Consider the following 17,593-nt stretch of genomic DNA (forward strand, 5'->3'; position numbering starts at 1 on the left):
TTTTTCCTGATTTTTTTCGGGGAGGGGGGGGGGGCTTCAGACATTTGTGCCCAGGGGCCTATGATTTGTTAATCCGGCCCTGCTTGTGCCAAATATATATTTTCTCAACAATTAACAAATATGAACAAAGGGTTAGACTAGTTTGCTATTTATTATGGTACCTTATTATAAAGTGTTACCAATTTTCTTTCTGAAAATGTTTTTACAAATATGTTTAATCTAATCACTCACTGTCATCCATTCTCAAAGATAAATTAAAAAGTCTGCGTCAAAATCTTAAAATAAACAGGTCTAATGTAGCAAGTCTGCTATAGTTTAACGTCTTCATCCCGAGTGTGCCCATATCCAGGCTATCCCCTGACCCCCTCCCCGAAAATCTGTCTCCTAACATACCCATAGAACGATTCGATTCTCAACTATTGCTAAACTAAATAAAATTCAAACCCTAAACAAAGTAAGAAGCATGTTACAACAAAAGTTATGCATAGTATAATAATGGAGAGCAATAAGATTAATTTTCACATCATGTCATCTACACATGCATTAGATTAATTGATTTTATTTGGAGATTCTGCCTAAACATAGGTACCTCTTCTAAAATCCCTCTATCTTTGCTCTACTTTATTGGCATCAAATATTAACCCAGGTGCTCATCAGATATTGTACTAGGTAATACTCATTCTTAAACATGTCATTTATTTCATGGTTCCACATTTTGGTACCACAATTGCATATTATAGCTCTTTTAGTTTTGAAGATCACTTTGGGAATAACATTTTCAGATAAAACTGAAAAGGGCAGAGTGATGAAGAGGTTAAGATCCTTCATTTTATTCAAAGCGCTGTCCCCAATTCAGTCAAATAGTTTATTCAAATGCCATTATATAGCACTGGGACTTTTAAGTAAACATGGATCACTAGCCGCTGATAAAAATAAATAAATAAATAGCTACTTTAAAGATGTAAGCTGTTATAACATCGGAATCACATATGCCACCAAAGCGACTGTCTGTTAGACTCTTATTTCACTGGTTGCAAGATAAATGGAAACATACAGATAAATGTACATGTTACTAAGCAGCTGGCCTGCGGTAATGTGCAGACCTACACAAAGTAGGCCTATATAGCTTACTTACTTACTTACTTACTTACTATATAGGCCTACTGGTTGGCAGGAAAATGTTTGTGTTGCTTGGCAACAGTATAGTCCGAGTCGAGTTGCAGAACTATTTGTGTTGGTGGAGCCAAATAAATGATTAAATAATCAAACAAAAGCATAATCTTTTGATTATGAAGGCAAAATTCCACTCGATGTCATGTTGTAATACATAATATCAGCAAACTCTCTCTTGTGTGATATGGCTTAATCAACTCGCTCTTAGGTTAAATTGGAAAATGATGGCTGATAGTGAAAAAAATCACTTCCCATAACTGAAATATTGTACAAACAAAAGAATTGGCCAGCACATTCCACTTTTTTTCCACTCTCCTAAATCCCTACTACTCACACCACCCGTACAGCCAAATACGCTTTTTTTTGTCATACCGGACAGCCTTGGACAGACCACCATTATTTGTTTATTGAATCGTGTGAAAGTCTCCCACCTATTACCTAGGCGGGGCAAAATCCTACACAATGCCACTTTAACCGAAATAGAGATCTGAAAATGAATCTCAAAAGCATTATGAGACGAAAAAAGCAAGCAAAAAAATTATTAAGTACTAACATTGTTTAATGCAAAATGTATTGAAGGTAACTTATTCCAAAGCAATAGGTCAATGATATCATATGTTGCACACATATGCCAAATGTTTATTTTTTTATAATGCTTTCAAATTTAGTTTTTACAATATAAACAGTTAATTGCCAGGTTAGGTATTTGTGAGGCCAATAATCAATAGACCTCTTCTTCGCTATTGATGGAGGATCTGGATTGGTTGCGGTTGTAGAATTTTTAACTAAAAAAAAGAAAGTTACAGGTCATAATTCGATTTATGATGGAATATGCAAATTATTCTGATGCAAATATTGACTTCAGTATTACAATTTTTCTCTTTGGTTCTGAATTGTCTATGACTAGTATTTCCGATCCACTTTATGCATCCATTTTATCACTCACCAGTCCGTGAAATCAGGAGCCCTCCACTTCCTCCCTCCTCCTCCATGGAACATTTTGTCGTTCAAAGTCATGAGGCTACCGCATGCGCCACAAACCTGCTCTGCCATCTCACCGCTGATGCTCATCGTGAGGTCATTAAAAGCATTAAAAGACAACTGAAGACTGTTGTCCTTGTCGATTGTGACTGTTTTGCCAGAGACCGTCAGTGCTATGTTGCTCTTTTTGAAACTGCTCTCAGTCATGGCCTTTCCGTTTACCTGCACACAAAGATGGATTGATTACAAATCACCAGTAAGGGGCTGGTATCTATTATCGGTAAAGTTTCAGAATCTGATCTGTAAAGATACTCACCCAAATGTCATGGTGGTTTGTGATAGTAAACGTCATGTCGGTGAAGTACACATGAACCCCCACAATGGAGTTGACTGCAGGAGTGCCACACATCTCTAACCTTACAACAACCCTAAACCACTGATCTGTCACATTTGGGTCACAGACCTGGATGATATCAAAGGCCCCAGAGTTTAAGAAGATCCTGGCTCCATCAAGCGAGTTGAGGGAACCGTTATCTTCCAAAAGGCATGTTCTGGGGAAACAGCCTCTGGTGCCATTTTGGATTTGGCAGATCTCTGTGTTCTGACAAAGCATGCTCTGGGACACAACTACTCCTGAGGCTTGGCAGGTATGGATTGTATGACAGTCCTCAGATACAATAGATTCCCCAACCTGCAGTAAGATAAAGTCAACAAAGTTCCAAATTATTGAATAACTCAACAAGGACGTTAACAGCAGACCATAAAAGATTAGGAGGCAATATATTATTCCTTAATGAGACACAGGATCCATGTGTCACCAAACCTAGGATTTCTTAGCCTAGAAACCAGAAGAATCTTGCAAGTTCATGTTTCATATTCCCTGCAGATAATGTCTGGCTCAGCTCCCATACAAAAAGATTGTTGATTACGCCATCGAAGCAGTGTTAAACGTACAGGACAAGTACAAGTACATTTTCATTTATAGAAGAACAAAAGACTGTACTAAAAAGCTTTGGTTTAGAAGAAAGATGTTTTTTCGTCGCTTAGTGCTGCGTCACCCCTTTCGTTGCTATGATTGGTTGTCGGCCTGTCCAATTGTGTTCAGGGGTAATTTGCTCTTAGCCCAGGTGTTGTTTGTTATACTTTAAACCTTGAAGCCAATGTTAGTTGTTCTTATTAAAAGTCATACAGCATCCTGCTTCATACAGCATCCTGTTTCCACCATACAAAACGCTAGCCAAATCAACAGTGGCAAAAATCGGCCCTACTACGGCACCAGGCCTACCTTGTAGGATCTCCCTTCGAAATAGCAGCTACATAGTTCCAAGCTAACACAGCCAGTGCCGTTAAAGTTGTAGCCTGCGTTACACGCACAGCCCTCGGCACACTTTTCTGGACAGACGACGATGCTTGAGAGGTTCGGGCATGGAGTATCACAAGACTGGCCGCAGACTTGATAGTGGCTGTTTGCAGGGCAGGTGAGGGCTGAATGCAAAGGATATAAATACATATGAAATAAGCAAAGTCCCCCCTGGTGTCCTCACTGGTGAGAATTGATAAATTCATCCAAACAAAAATAGAAGGCCTATGAATGAAAAACATACGGCAGAAAGTAGGGGTTCTCCAGGTTGGAATCTTCACACCAAAGGTCTGGCAGTCCATCATGTAGGCCCCGATGCTGTCACACAGCACTGCCCTGTCCCCAGTCACCATGCAGACGTCATAGACACAGTCTCTGAAGTAGGAGGCAGGGTCTATGACATTGTGGCACGCAGCGAAGGGACCTTTGGGATCGGTGAGGACTTGACAGTCCTTCTCAAACACTTCCTTCTTGCTGTCGTCACACTTGGGACAGAGGTCCCCACTGCATCCATCTTCGCACACCACTCCACGCACGGCCACCTTCCAGGCAGCCCCGAAGCTCTGCACGTCTTTGGTCACTTTACCGTCTGGCAGTGTGAACTCATCTGCGTTATTGTCGTTGAAGTTCCCGCACAGACCGCAAGTGTGGTCCATGTAGTTGCTGGGTACGGTGACGGTGATGTGATAGATCATGTCATAGGTCACCCGCAGGCCGAAGTCAGTTATGATTACGTAGTTGTAGCCGTCTTGGTAAACCTGAACTTTACCTTCATTAAGATTCAACGGGATGTGAGCTAAGATCCCATTTAGCTGAAGAAGAAGAAGATTTTTTACACATTGCTTTTCTTCTGACCGTTAGCCCTTCCATCAATAGTATTTATTGTATTTTATATTTATCTTTACACAGAATTCCAAGACATACCATAACCATTCCAATCTGGTTCCGTCGAAGAACTAAGAGGCTTCCATAAACTTCCACTGCTACAAGTTTAGCGACGGAGACCTGTGGGTTGCTGTTCATGGCATGCCACCTCTCATTCTCCACAGCCACAGAGAAGGCTGTCAGCCTTGTGCCATTCAGGTGGCAGGCTTCAGCTGCAGTGTATGTGCACGTGCCTTGGAAGTCATAGGTGCTGTTGTCAAAGGTGTTGTAATGTGGGTCCCCAGAGATGGAGCAGACTCCCTTACCAACAGGCTGACACGAATGGCCACCATCCTTTACCTCACACTTTTCATTGGGCCCGCAGGAAAACTTCTGACATTGTACCTGTACAAATTGGGGTTTAGGGTTTACTTTCTTCAATTTATTAAGTAATTTTTCTTCAATTTATTAAGTAATTCTTTTGATATGAAAATCAGCATTTGGGGGTAAAAATCTTTAAAAAACAATATAAAAAGAGGTTTTTCAGATTGATGTACTTCTTACCGTTCCATTACACAGACATTCTTGCTGGCACTGCCCATCAGGGTAAAACACTTGGCCGTACTTGTAGTATTTTCCATTAAACGGACAACCACACTGAGCAGAAGGCACACACTCGTTTCCACTCAAAACAAAACCGTCATTACAGTTGCAACCTTCCATGCACTGAGCCCCACAGTGATAAGAAGACTCTGGGTTCTGACAGGACTTCTGACATCCAGCACTGCATATCTCATAATGGCCATTCACTGGACACTGAGCATCTAAAAGCAAAGGATAATAATTTGCACTGTTAAAGCGCTTGTATTCACAGTTTCACAACTGTATGATAAATATCAGTTTAAGGTTTTTCTTACCACACAGTGTATCTGACCTCCAGGGGTATACTTTGGCACCTTTGAGTTGGCATGCTGCCGTGTAGGCAGTCATGGTCTTGCACTGCATGCTGCCTCTTCCCTGATACAGACATACGTCATAAATGCAGTCATTGAGGAACTTGGCAGGGTCTACTACAGAGTGGCAGTCACGGAATGGGCCTGTGGGGTCACTGATGAGTCCACAGTACGTGTTGGTGTTGTACTGGTCTTTCTGGATGGCGGTACAGCCAGGACATGGACCTGTGCAGCCATTGACACAACCAGGGGTACTAGCAACCTGCCAGCTCTGGCCAAGCTCCTCTGCAGTGGCAGCCTCTTTCCCATTCTTCATCTGCATGTCATCTTTGGGATTAAGGTTGTAGTTGCCACATAGACCAATCATGGAGCCCTTATAAGTGCTGGGCACCTGGACAAACGCCACACTGTTCCAGTCATAGTAGACTTTCAGGCCGAAGTCGGCCTTGAGTACAACAAACCAACCGATAGTGTAGAGCTGGAGTTTGGTGCCATTCAGGGCCATTGGGAGGTAAGAAAGCTTACCATTGACCTTAAAGAGACCAAAAGGAAATAAATATTTGTTATTTTCTTTACAAAACCTAACCAAAAGCTGAACATAGAGTTGGATGGTTTTTTGTATACATTTTCAAGTCCTTACCGTGACAAAGCCAGGTTGTTCTTTGCTAATGTTGACAGTGTTGCCATAGACCTTCACCTCTACCAGATTAACAACAGAGCCTGTCCTCTTATCTTGCCCACTGTTCTGCAGAATAACGCTGAAATTCTCCAGGGTCTTCTGACTGGAGGAGACACTGGCCAATTCATAAGTGCAAGTGCCCTGGAAGTTGTAGAGCTCACCATCAAATGTCACAATGTGGGGGTCACCAGACACCATGCATGTGGCATAGTTCACAGCATAGCAACCTCTAATGCCCTTAACCACTTGACACTGCTGGCCCGTTGGGCAGCTAGTCTTCTCCATGGTCAGCTTCCCTTCGGCCGAGCATGTGAACCGCTCATTGCAAGTATCGCCATCCCAGAAGGAGGCGCCGACCGCCACATACCGGCCTTCGTACAGGCAGCCACACTGGGCCTTGGGGATACATTTGCTGCCACTGAGCACAAACCCATCATTGCAAGTACATGTCTCCACACAGCTGGCTTTGCAGTTGGAGGGAGCAGTGAGGTCTCCACAGGTTGCAGGACAGCTTGAGCCACAGCGCTCGTAGTAGCTGTTCTCTTGGCACTTGGGTGGTGCTAAATACGGATAGCATATTGGTATCAGTTTTTATATGGCTATTAAACAAGATGGAATTAAACATTCCCTGAAAAAAACTTTAAAGGTGACATATTATACCACCAGGTGTTAGTGTGATTAGCCGTTAAGCCATTTTTGAAAATCAGCCTTTTTGAAATCACAAGTGGACATGTCCACCTAGATGTGTGCTGGATAGATGAGCAACGTTTGTTATAGTCCACTGGGTAGGCTGGTAGACTGCTAAACACACTCACACCTGGTGGTATAATATGTCACCTTTACGATTATATATGCAATGAAGAAGAATGCTTAAGAATGCTATTCTCTGCATTACTCACAGCATTTGTTGGCCTCCCTCCATTTCTGGCCCGGGACTCCAGCTCTCTGACAGGTCTCCGAGTACATTTGCAGAGTGTCACAGTAGTACTGCTTCATTGGGACACCATTACAGAGTTCGACCATGCAGTTCTGCAGAAATTGCTTGGGGTCAAAGAGACGGGTGCAGGCCTGGAAATCCTTATCCATCACTTGTGACAGAGCGCTACAGATGTTATAGTCTTCCAATTGTTCCACAAAGGTGGGATTGCAGATTTGACACTGTCCTTTGCAGGTATCCTGACAAGTGGTATCACCGACAACACCAGGAACCCTCCAGCCATTTCCCATATCCTGTTGGTCTTTGGCATACGCCCCAGACGGAATGGTGAGGTCGTCGTCCTGCTTGCCGTTAAAGTTGCCACACATGCCACACACCTTGCCTGCAAATTCACTTGGAACTGTGATAGTGAAATACTGCTGCCAGTCATACTGCACCACTAGGCCAAAGTCTGTCTCAACAACTACAGAGAACCCCCTCTGAGACAGAATCACCTTGCCATTGTCCAAGTTGATGGGGAGATTCCAAAGTTGATTGTTTACCTGAAAAAAATATTTGAATGCATGAATTAAAATGTCATGCACTTTCAAGCATTTTTTGAGCAGCTGCCACATAATGTCATTGTGTGATGATGTTTGAGTTACCACAGCATATGTATTAACTGAAATCACCTACCCGCACAAGGCCAAACTCATTATGGACAATATCAATAATGGTCCCGTAAACACTGATGGTGACCATTCCCACACCTGTGAGGTTTGAATTGGGGATGTTGACGTTCTTTTCGTCCACCTCAAAGGCTGGATGGATCCCGTCTACATCGCAGTTCTTAGCCATGACATAAGTGCAGTTGCCAATGAAGTTGTACGAATAGCCATCAAAGGTACGGTAATTAGTGTTACCGAGAACCCAGCACATGCCTTTTTGGGTTGCCACAGTTGCTGGTCCTGAATTGCAGAATCCTTAAAGATGTCCATACATTATAGTTTTAGCGTTTGAGAATTCTCATTGGTTGATCACACTGTATGTTTTTTTATTCAAAATATTTTGTTGAATTGTCAGAATTTACAGCAAAGTACAGCAAATTGAAGGAAGAAAATTGTAGTACATGATATAGTATTGTCTAGGATTAAGATGGAAAGGTAATTCATAGCCTGAACTTGATGTTTTCATTTTACACAACGCAACAATGTAGATTAGATAAGATTACTTACCACTCAACAGTAGAACTGCAAATATAGTCACATAAATCCCCATGGTTTGAACCGAGAATTCCTTAAAATAATTAAAAAGCCACACACATGATGTCATTCATTTTTAAATTTTTGTTAATTTTATATTAGACAATACAGAAAGAATTGTCCCCACCTGAGCTTTACAACAGGCTAGCGGGGAATCACGAGCTGAATTATACTCAGCTGGACCTCCTTCAAAGGACCAATCAGGTTATAGCATAAAATGTGCTCTCCCAGAAGTTGGTATACACACCTACACATGCCATGCTGTTTCTGATTAATTACTCATACGGCAGATATGGACAATCAAGTCTCTAGTGAACTGATATCAGATCAAAATTAATTCCACAGAGATGTTTAGTGGATTTTCTGCAATATCTTTGCAGAAAAGTTATTATAAACCATAACAGCCATCAACATAAGTGATTCCTAGACAATACAAAATACCTGGAATAAGTTTTTACAATGCCATGCCAAACACTTTAATAACTACAGTACAAATGGTTTTAGCCCAGGGGTATGCTGTCCAATCTAAAGCCTCTTGACGTGTTGACCTTTGTTGCAGTCTGGCCACCACCCAAGTGAAAAAGTAGAAAGGCGTAGGTTCCTCAAATACAGAATGATTAACGACTATCGGCTATTGTAGTTAGCCAGACAACAGTGTTTTCCATGGACTGAGCATGTCGTGACTATAATCTCTGTGGCGGGTACCTGCCCTGTTTCATGGCAAAACAAAAAGATGAAGGAGTACTGATAAGTCTGATTTGTGGCCACTTAGCTTCAGAATATATGGAGTCAAGTTTGCACCTGTTGTGTAATTTACGCACGCACGCACATGCAAACACACACACCAATCGACACACATACACATACACATACACCCACATCGATTTCAGTGGATGGGAGAACTTGCCTTGACAGACAACTACGACACAGTCCCCAGATGGGCCGATTACATTGTAATATCAGGATATCGATGTGGATGGTGTTGTGGCACTAATAAAAAACACTTATCTAATTCACTTCAACTAGCTATAAGTAAAGAGGAATCGGGGAGTCCAGGTCAAGTATGGAGAGTTTATTGCCACCCGCAAACGAGAGACAACAAAGCTGAATGGTATTCGCGAATACACACTGCCGAATGAATCCCGGACAGCTCCTTATATCCCCAATCCTTTACACAATACAAAGTTGGACTTTCATCAAATATTGATGTGCATAGAATGTTTTTCTGGGTCATACTGTGTGGATGTCAGCATATTCTCATGTCTTCCGGATCCCAATGTGACCTTAGAACATATATTATCCTTATACAAACAGAGATGATGCACACGTGTGAATGTAAGCATTGTCTTCAGAGAGTACATCAAAATGGGAGTAGACTGGACTCTCTTACTGGTGTGACACATCAGATGGGAATGGACTGGACTCACTCACTGGTGTCACACGGCACATAACATCTAGGCTAAAGGTGATCAGCTGTTTTCCACTATTAAAGTATCATATGATATGTAGGCCTAATAATAATCATAGTTTAACATAGAATGTAAGGTTAATTTCTACCACAATGGCTAGAGGTTGAGACTGATTCGTGTAGCAATACAGAATGTGAGGGCAATTGATTAGGATGGTCTCCGGGCTAGGTCACAATTATGGATCCTACACAAATCTACAAGCTCATGTTTTAGTTGTTCTGCCATGAGGAGCACCTTACGGGAGTAGCATTGAGGCAATTTCATAAACAACGACGATGGGTTCCGCCAATGTGTCCCACGTTTCAGTTGCTGTGATTGGTTGTAGGTCTGTAGGTTTCCAATTGCGTCTAAAGGCATTTTGGTCTGTGGCGGTTTATAGCACAGCTTTGAGAGGGAAAATAAGTTCCAGACTAATATGTATTGCCGAACTGGTCTGCCACAGAGCTATGGCTCTGGTATGGAGATGTTAGGTCAAGGTCACAATGGTTTTAGGGAAAGGTAGGGACATTTAATCTGCCCCTTCCGCTTTCCTTTCCGGGGCCCGTTCTCCAACTCACGCAACATTCACACCACATTTTCAAGCCTCCTCTATGACTTTGTCCATCATTAGGGGTCCGAGCAGCGAAGCTGCTTGGCCCCTATTGTTTCTTTAACGTTTTCTTTTTTCCCTCAAATTCTGTAAAAGTCATACTGCAGCCTAAACGGTAAATCGAAAACTCTTGAAATGTTCAGGTATGGTTACCAATAACCCCCTCTACCCAAAACCCCAATTTTGTGGTACTGCACCCAAAGGTGGCGCTATTGTAAAAAATCATGAATTAGGCTTATTTCCCCTCTTCAGATTGACCTGGACTCAAAATTCTTTCAGAATATTAATCTCTACAATCAAACGCATTTATAAAAATTCACCAAAATCGCCACATAACATCTTTAGACCACAAAAAAAAAAACTCACAAAAATCATTGAACAGAATTTGTTTTACTTCGTTCCATTTGAGAAATATTGGCCAATAAAGTTGGAGCAGTTAGCCCCTTTTTCATATATGACCATTTTGTTATTATACAAAAAAACATACAACTATTATTAGGTGGATACCAATACCCCCCAATACTAATGAACCCAAATTCTGGCACTGTACCCAAAGGTGGCGCTTTTTATTAGCCTAATTTCTCCTTACGAGATCGACCTGGACTCAAAATTCTTTCATCATATTAATCTCTAAAATCAGATGCATCTTTTTCACCCTGGTCTTCTGCTCTAAAAGGTTTTACTTATCTCACAATTTCATAGAAAGCCAAACGTCTAGTCTCTCAACCCATGTTGCCTTTATGACCACCATACGGCTATCATTAGGTGGATACCATTAACAGTTTAAATGTTCAGATCTGTACTCTTTCAAGAAAGCCCTTAATTCTCCTGTGAAATGTGTGGATGGAGTTTTCTTGATGTTGTGTGCTTATCAATCGACATTTTCACCATGTGAATGAGGATTCATGCAGTTCAGGAATGTCAGTGGCTCGGGATAATGCCGTAGATTGGTGAGCATTAAGTTGAGAGTTTGAATCCTGATTAGATCAAGCTGAACATGAAATTCAGTCATTGCCACTCATTTAAGAAACACAACATTGAACACCTGAAATTCATCAGGCAATCAACATTCTGGCTCATTAGTTTCCAAGAATCGGTCTGCCAAGACACAAGAGCTGTGTTCGAAATCGTTCCATATCATGGATGTAGTGTACTAAATAGGGTGCACGCCATTTTGTAGGGTGTTCGAATTCTCAGTGGTCCACTATATAGGGTAGCCTGGCTCCGCCCGCTTAAGTACTTCCGCTCAATTTGAATTTCCCTTCAGTACTAGGTCTGGACCTGCTGTATGTAATTTGGTTTTCTGGTGCCGCCACAGCGGCCACCAATCAGCGAACAGAGGGCGTGTCTGAGAACAATGACGATAAAGTCGTACGCCAGTTTGAGTTGTTGTTGTAGGTCGGTAGTTGATTAACAATGTGCAAATATTTATAGTGTGTGGCCACACACTATAAATATGTAAACGTATCACTGTCTTCGCTTTATTAAAAAAAATACATAGGCTACATATTTCATGCTCAAATTTGAGCTGAAACAGGGGGTTCACACACTTTAAATGGTCGGCCTACCCATGTTAAATGTAGTCCCACATATTTTTATGAATGCAGGCCTTTAGGTCTAAATGTCTACAAAGCTGAATGGTATGAGGTAGAGCAAGTCAATCCTCGACGGACAAATGCCGCCCACTGGTTTTGGTCACTGCAATAGGATAAAAAAATAAGATACTGACCAACCAACCAACTCACACACTATCTTGTGTGAGGTTGAGACCGTATGTTTATCCTGCAAGTTAAAGGTCACCCTTGCACTACGGAAAATGTTTAGGGGCAACTGGTGTATCCAGTTTGTTAAAATCTGGTGCAACCAGATTCCTGTTGACTGCGGAGTTGTCTAACTGGTTAGGCGAAATAAGGCGTAGACCTGTGTCGCAGTCATATCGTTGAAGTCAAACGAAGAAATGAAGTGGAATTCGCTGTATTTTTCTTTAACCTCCCAGAAACGATTGTAATTGTTTGGGAATCAATTGTAATTTTCGTTTGTTCCTTTGTTATTCTTGACCTTCAAATGTACTATAATTATATTCACTCTAGGGGAACAGCAAGATCAAAACGCTAAAGACTTTCACTTTTTTCTTTTTCACTTAACCCTGACGAGGCTCCTCGATAACTTAATTCAACCCAAGAATTCAACCCAAGAACAAGCGGTCACCATGAAACTCTCATGGGCGTTATTTGCCCTGTCCGCAGTGGTGTGTACCACAGCGTGCATGGTGCTCTTTGGCCAACATGCACTGTGGACCAAGCAATCCGGCGACGAGGAAGAACAACGGTTGAAATACGAGACCTTTGATGCTACATTTCAAGAAAAGCTGTTCATCAAAAACACGTTGCAAAATCAGCTCGAGCAGCAGCGGAAATACCTGGAAGAGATGGAGGAAGAACGGGGAAAGGCTCATATTGAGCAACAGCAAAAAGCGGCGGAACTTGACGACTGCAAAGCAAATAAGGTTAGGTCAACTTAAACTTTTTAAAAAAATCTTAAGAGTGGTAAAATTACGTCAAACGTTTCCTTAAGCTATTGCTTATCCCGTATGTTATTCTCTTTTCATGTCAGAAAGTAAAGCAACAAGAGTTTGCAGACACAGAGACGAAGGTAGCGAGCGTTGAGGGTAAGCTTCATTATTTGTTCACTGACAGTGCCATCGTGTGGATGTACAGTATTATACACATGTATGCCTAATGTTATACTTCCATAGCACATGTAGGTCCAATGTTAAACCTCTTCATAACACATGTAGGCCTAATGTTAATCCTCTATCCATAAAACATGTAGGCCTAATGATAAACCTCTATCCATAACTAGATAACCTGTCCAAAATGCGGGCAGCGTGGGCAGAGCAGATCGCTACTCTAAAGCGAGACCACATGCAGCCCAGCCCAATATGTGCATTCATAAAGAAGGATACCCTTGGAGCGTGAGTACAATAACAAATAGGTTTCCATCGTGTTGTATTTTGCACAAATAGGAACACACTATTGTTGGTTTATGAACATAACTAAGCTGCTTTTTGTCACAGGAAACTATGTGGGCCTGAGGCCGCCGTGGTCGCTGCCCCTGCGGCCGCTGCTTGAAGGACAGAGTGGTTTGTGGCGTTGGTGGTTTTGTGTGTTTTTATTTCTACCACAAGATATGGGGATCCTTTTTTTTTTCACCTGGTGCTTAAAAGTCATTTTATTATCAATACGCCAATCAAGTATTGTTATTTGTTTAGTTTTGGTTTTTGAAGTGGATTCTTACATTATTTAGTCCAAAACTTCGACCGAAATTAGTTAATTTATATGTAGGCCTATGTTTTATCCATGTTTTGAGTTTTGCTCTCTAGAAACATGCCTGGTATATAGTTGGAAAAGGTTTATCAACCGTACAATAATCAGATAAAGGAAACTAACCACACGTTTCCATTAATGTACATTATAGGGTACTAAACATGGGAACAAACTGGTGGCCCCAGGAGCTTGTGTCTAAGTTCTGAGACCATGATTGTCAAAGCACAAATTAAAGATAAGCTGTGTATTTGTAGATGTTTTGCTGCGTAATTGTCATCCGTTTATTCTAAAGGATGCCAGGTTGATTGTTAAAGTCATTGTTATATTTGCCAGGTGTTTCTTTGTTGTTTTCGGTTGTTTGCAAATGGGTGATGCAAAGTATCGGGTCTTGCTTGAAACAACTATCATGAATGAATAAATTCAAATAGGAAATCAAATGAGCATTTAATCGATTGCATCTGCCTTGCGCTCCGGGCCCTCCCATGGGTGTATTATAAGATCTAAACCATCAGGGCAGACCAGTTGGTAGGACAGATTTAGAAAAAAGGTCTAATGGAAATGACCAGAAATATGCTTGACATATTACGACAACTTGTTCAACCATTTTGCATGTAAAGACTAATGCAATGAACTAATGCCTAAATGTTGTGGGGGTGAGACTATTCCATAGAGATCCATTACAATACATTTTGATCAACATAAGCAATTGATAATGTAGGAAAGAGGAGAGAATTGCACATAATCATTTATATGAATGAACCAAAGCATTTGCAACTTGTTCAAAGAAATGAGAAACTGCTTTTTTGATGTACACAAATGACACAATGATGCGAAGATTGAACAGGTAGTTTTGAGAATTTCAATTCTGATCTGAGAAATGTACCAAAGCGACTGAGAAATACTGTAAAATCCAGTGATAAAATACATTAATAAAAACAGCTAAAAGAAGAGTTGAAGTGCAGATTGAATTATGAAAAACTTAGGAACGCCTGCCTGAAAAAAAAAATGTAAGCCCTTTTTTAAAAGTGTCCATCGACTGGCACCCAGGGGAGGAAGAGAACTATAGAAGAGGAGGAAAAACGGGAAAAGACAGAAATACGGTAACTTTAATTTGTGTATCTTTAATGTAGGCCTGGCTGGCTATAGCCAACTGGTCACTTTGTCTGGCTCTTGTTCACCTTTATATCTTTATTTCTCTGGAGCTAACTGTTCCCTGTACATAACTCCACTTAATACGTGGCTATTGGTTTAATTTATTCACTTATCGAAGCAATATGTGGTTTTATTATTTAGTAAATACAAATAATCTGCAAACAGTTGTCAGGGCGTAGCGCGTTGCCAAGCAACGTGTAAACAACTTAACCAGAGTTAACTAGTCATGCAGTGTTTGTTTTAAAAAAAGAAAAGGAACATCAGCTCTTTACCTATAGCTGGTCCGCTGCTCAATCCAAACCCACACGCTTCAATGAAAATCAAAACAGGTCAGCTATGTACATAGGTCCATAACAGTTTATAACCCACAGTAAAATGGGGGTATTATCCTTAAATTATCCAATGCATTGTAGTAACCATTGTTGGAGAAGTGTTTAATTTCAAGCTGATTTGGATGATAGTTTGTGGTCTGCATATCTTACATTTCCAATATCTTTCATATAATAATATATTATTGTATTTTTTTTTTTACACTTCAGTTGAGTGCTTGTTTAATCTCTGGTTATAACCCAACTAGATAAACCATATTTAATTGTATTTACAATAATTTGAATCTGAACTGATATCTATTATTTTGCTTATGAATGTCTGTCTTTGGTAAACATCATGCATTTCTTTGCAGTATTTTGTACATACCTTATTGTATTTATGATTCATTGCTTGTTACTTGGTTTGTAATACGTTTTGTGTGTTTAATTTTCTATCTAAAATCAAAGAGTTTCAAAGACAAAGCTTTGTAGCTTCTCTGAGTTTATGAACATTGGTAGTCGAATTTACTGTGCGATCCAAAGGGGTAGGGGGCGCCAGCAAAAATCTTGCCTAGGGCGCCAAATTGGTCAGGGCCGGCCCTGACTTGGCCCCTAAACTGTGAAGTTCGGCGTATCCTCTCTCCCAGGCCACACCCATAGCGGCTCAGTCGGAACGTGCCTACGGTGAGGGATCTATTTATCTCCACCTCTGTGACGGTGGAGTCGGAAAACATTTTACACCGTCGCTGAGACGTTCAAACCAGTGGAGGCTTCTCCAGTGAGGAGATAGGTAGATCCTCCTGAACATTTTTTAAAAATAAACTATTGACCTTACTCTTGTTTTTATGCAACATACCGGACAACATAGTGGTGTATAATATAAATAGGTTAAAATATATTTTTGGCCCGTGCGTAATTGTGCGTAATTGTCAAGATGCACATTTCGATTAAAACTCACCTTTCTTATTTTGGACGACTAGATTTGCATTAAATTCACTTATTTCCCTGTCCTAAGTCATGTTTAGGGATACACAGTTGAACATCCTTTTATTTATTTTAAACAAAAACGACCACGTCAACCGGATAACATGACTCCTGTTGCATTTGAAACAAGTGTTTCAATCGTCCCGACAGCGACTACTCTAAACTTCAAAACTCTGACATTGCACACTTTAATACAGGTTTAAGTACTAATTAATCTGTTGCATAGTCAGTCATATTATGGCATGAAACAAAAAACACAACTATTTATTACAAAAAAACTACCGCTCTGGTTTTGGTCACTGCAATAGGAAAAAAAATAAGATAGGCCTACTGACCAACTCACACACTATATTGTGTGAGGCTGAGAGCGTAATGTTTGTATCCTGCAAGTTAAATGTCGCACTTGCACTACTACGGAAAATAGCCTACAAAAACTTCAAAAGTGTCTGCTGTTTATTTTACCGAAACCATTCACTTAAAATGTTTAGGGCAACTTGTGTATCCAGTTTGTTAAAATTTGGTGCAACCAGATTCTTGTTGACTGTGGAGTTGTCTAACTGGTTAGGCGAAATAAGGACCACCATAGACCTGTGTCGCACAGTCAAATCGTTGAAGTCAAACGAAGAAGTTATGAAGTGGAATTGGCTGTATTTTTCTTTGACTTCCCAGAAACTATTGTAATTGTGTCGGAAGCAATTGTAATTTTCGTTAGTTCCTTTGTTATGATGTTTCATTGTATTCACTCGAGGGGAACACCAAGAACAAAACGCTAAAGACTTTCACTTTCAGATTTATTTATTTTTTTCACTTAACCCTGACGAGGCTCCTGCATAACTTAATTCAACCCAAGAACAAGCGGTCACCATGAAACTCTCATGGCCATGGGCGTTATCTGCCCTGTCCGCCGTGGTGTGTACCACAGCGTCCATGGTGCTCTTTGGCCAACATGCACTGTGGACCAAGCAATCCGGCTTTGATGAAGAGCAACGGTTGAAGTACGAGACCTTTGAGGCTACATTTCAAGAAAAGCTGTTCATCAAAAAAACGTTGCAAAATCAGCTCGACCAGCAGCGGAAATACCTGGAAGAGACGGAGGGAGAACAGGGAAAGGCTGATCTTGAGCAACAGCAAAAAGCGGCGGAACTCGACGACTGCAAAGCAAATAAGGTTAGGTCAACGTCAACTTTAAAAAATAATCGTAAGAGTGGTAAAATTACGTCAAACGTTTACTTAAGCTATTGCTTATCCCGTATGTTATTCTTTATTCATGTCAGAAAAAAAAGGAAAGAGAGTTTGCAGACACAGAGACGGAGCTGGCGAACGTTGAAAGTAAGCTACATTATTATGGGCTTATGCGCCTATACTCTATGAGTATAGGCGCATCCTTTTAAGTGTCGGCCTCATTGTCCTTTAAATAGCTGAAGAAAAGCTGTTTATTGGGAGCAGAACGTCCGCCGGCGCCCGACTATATCTGCGAAATGCGGACGTCGTTGAGGCACGCCGCACGCGGACGTAATTGAGGCCCACGCTGTTGGTGGTCGGGGATTACACATGTTTCAGTGCTACGGCTCACGCCT

General features: G+C 41.1%; 1 protein-coding gene across 2 annotated transcripts; it reads right to left on the minus strand.

The window, feature by feature from the left end:
* Positions 1-1,545: 1,545 nt before the first annotated feature.
* Positions 1,546-8,395, minus strand: LOC130375378 (IgGFc-binding protein-like). Of its 2 annotated transcripts, XM_056582265.1 has the most exons (13): positions 8,316-8,395; positions 8,162-8,222; positions 7,623-7,909; positions 6,910-7,489; positions 5,972-6,570; positions 5,296-5,863; positions 4,943-5,202; positions 4,439-4,783; positions 3,759-4,326; positions 3,440-3,639; positions 2,471-2,845; positions 2,120-2,376; positions 1,546-1,958 (listed from the first exon to the last, which is right to left on the minus strand). In XM_056582265.1, exons 2-13 carry the CDS (start codon positions 8,202-8,204, stop codon positions 1,955-1,957), a joined length of 4,086 nt encoding a protein of 1,361 aa, XP_056438240.1. In that variant the 5' UTR covers positions 8,205-8,222; positions 8,316-8,395; the 3' UTR covers positions 1,546-1,954. The 2 variants fall into 2 exon arrangements, with proteins under 2 accessions (XP_056438240.1, XP_056438239.1); XM_056582264.1 differs by lacking the exon at positions 8,316-8,395 and having other exon boundaries at positions 8,162-8,309.
* Between the last annotated feature and the right edge of the window lie 9,198 nt (positions 8,396-17,593).

Source organism: Gadus chalcogrammus, chromosome 22 (genome assembly GCF_026213295.1).
Source record: "Gadus chalcogrammus isolate NIFS_2021 chromosome 22, NIFS_Gcha_1.0, whole genome shotgun sequence".
In the NCBI taxonomy this organism is placed as follows: Eukaryota; Metazoa; Chordata; class Actinopteri; order Gadiformes; family Gadidae; genus Gadus; species Gadus chalcogrammus.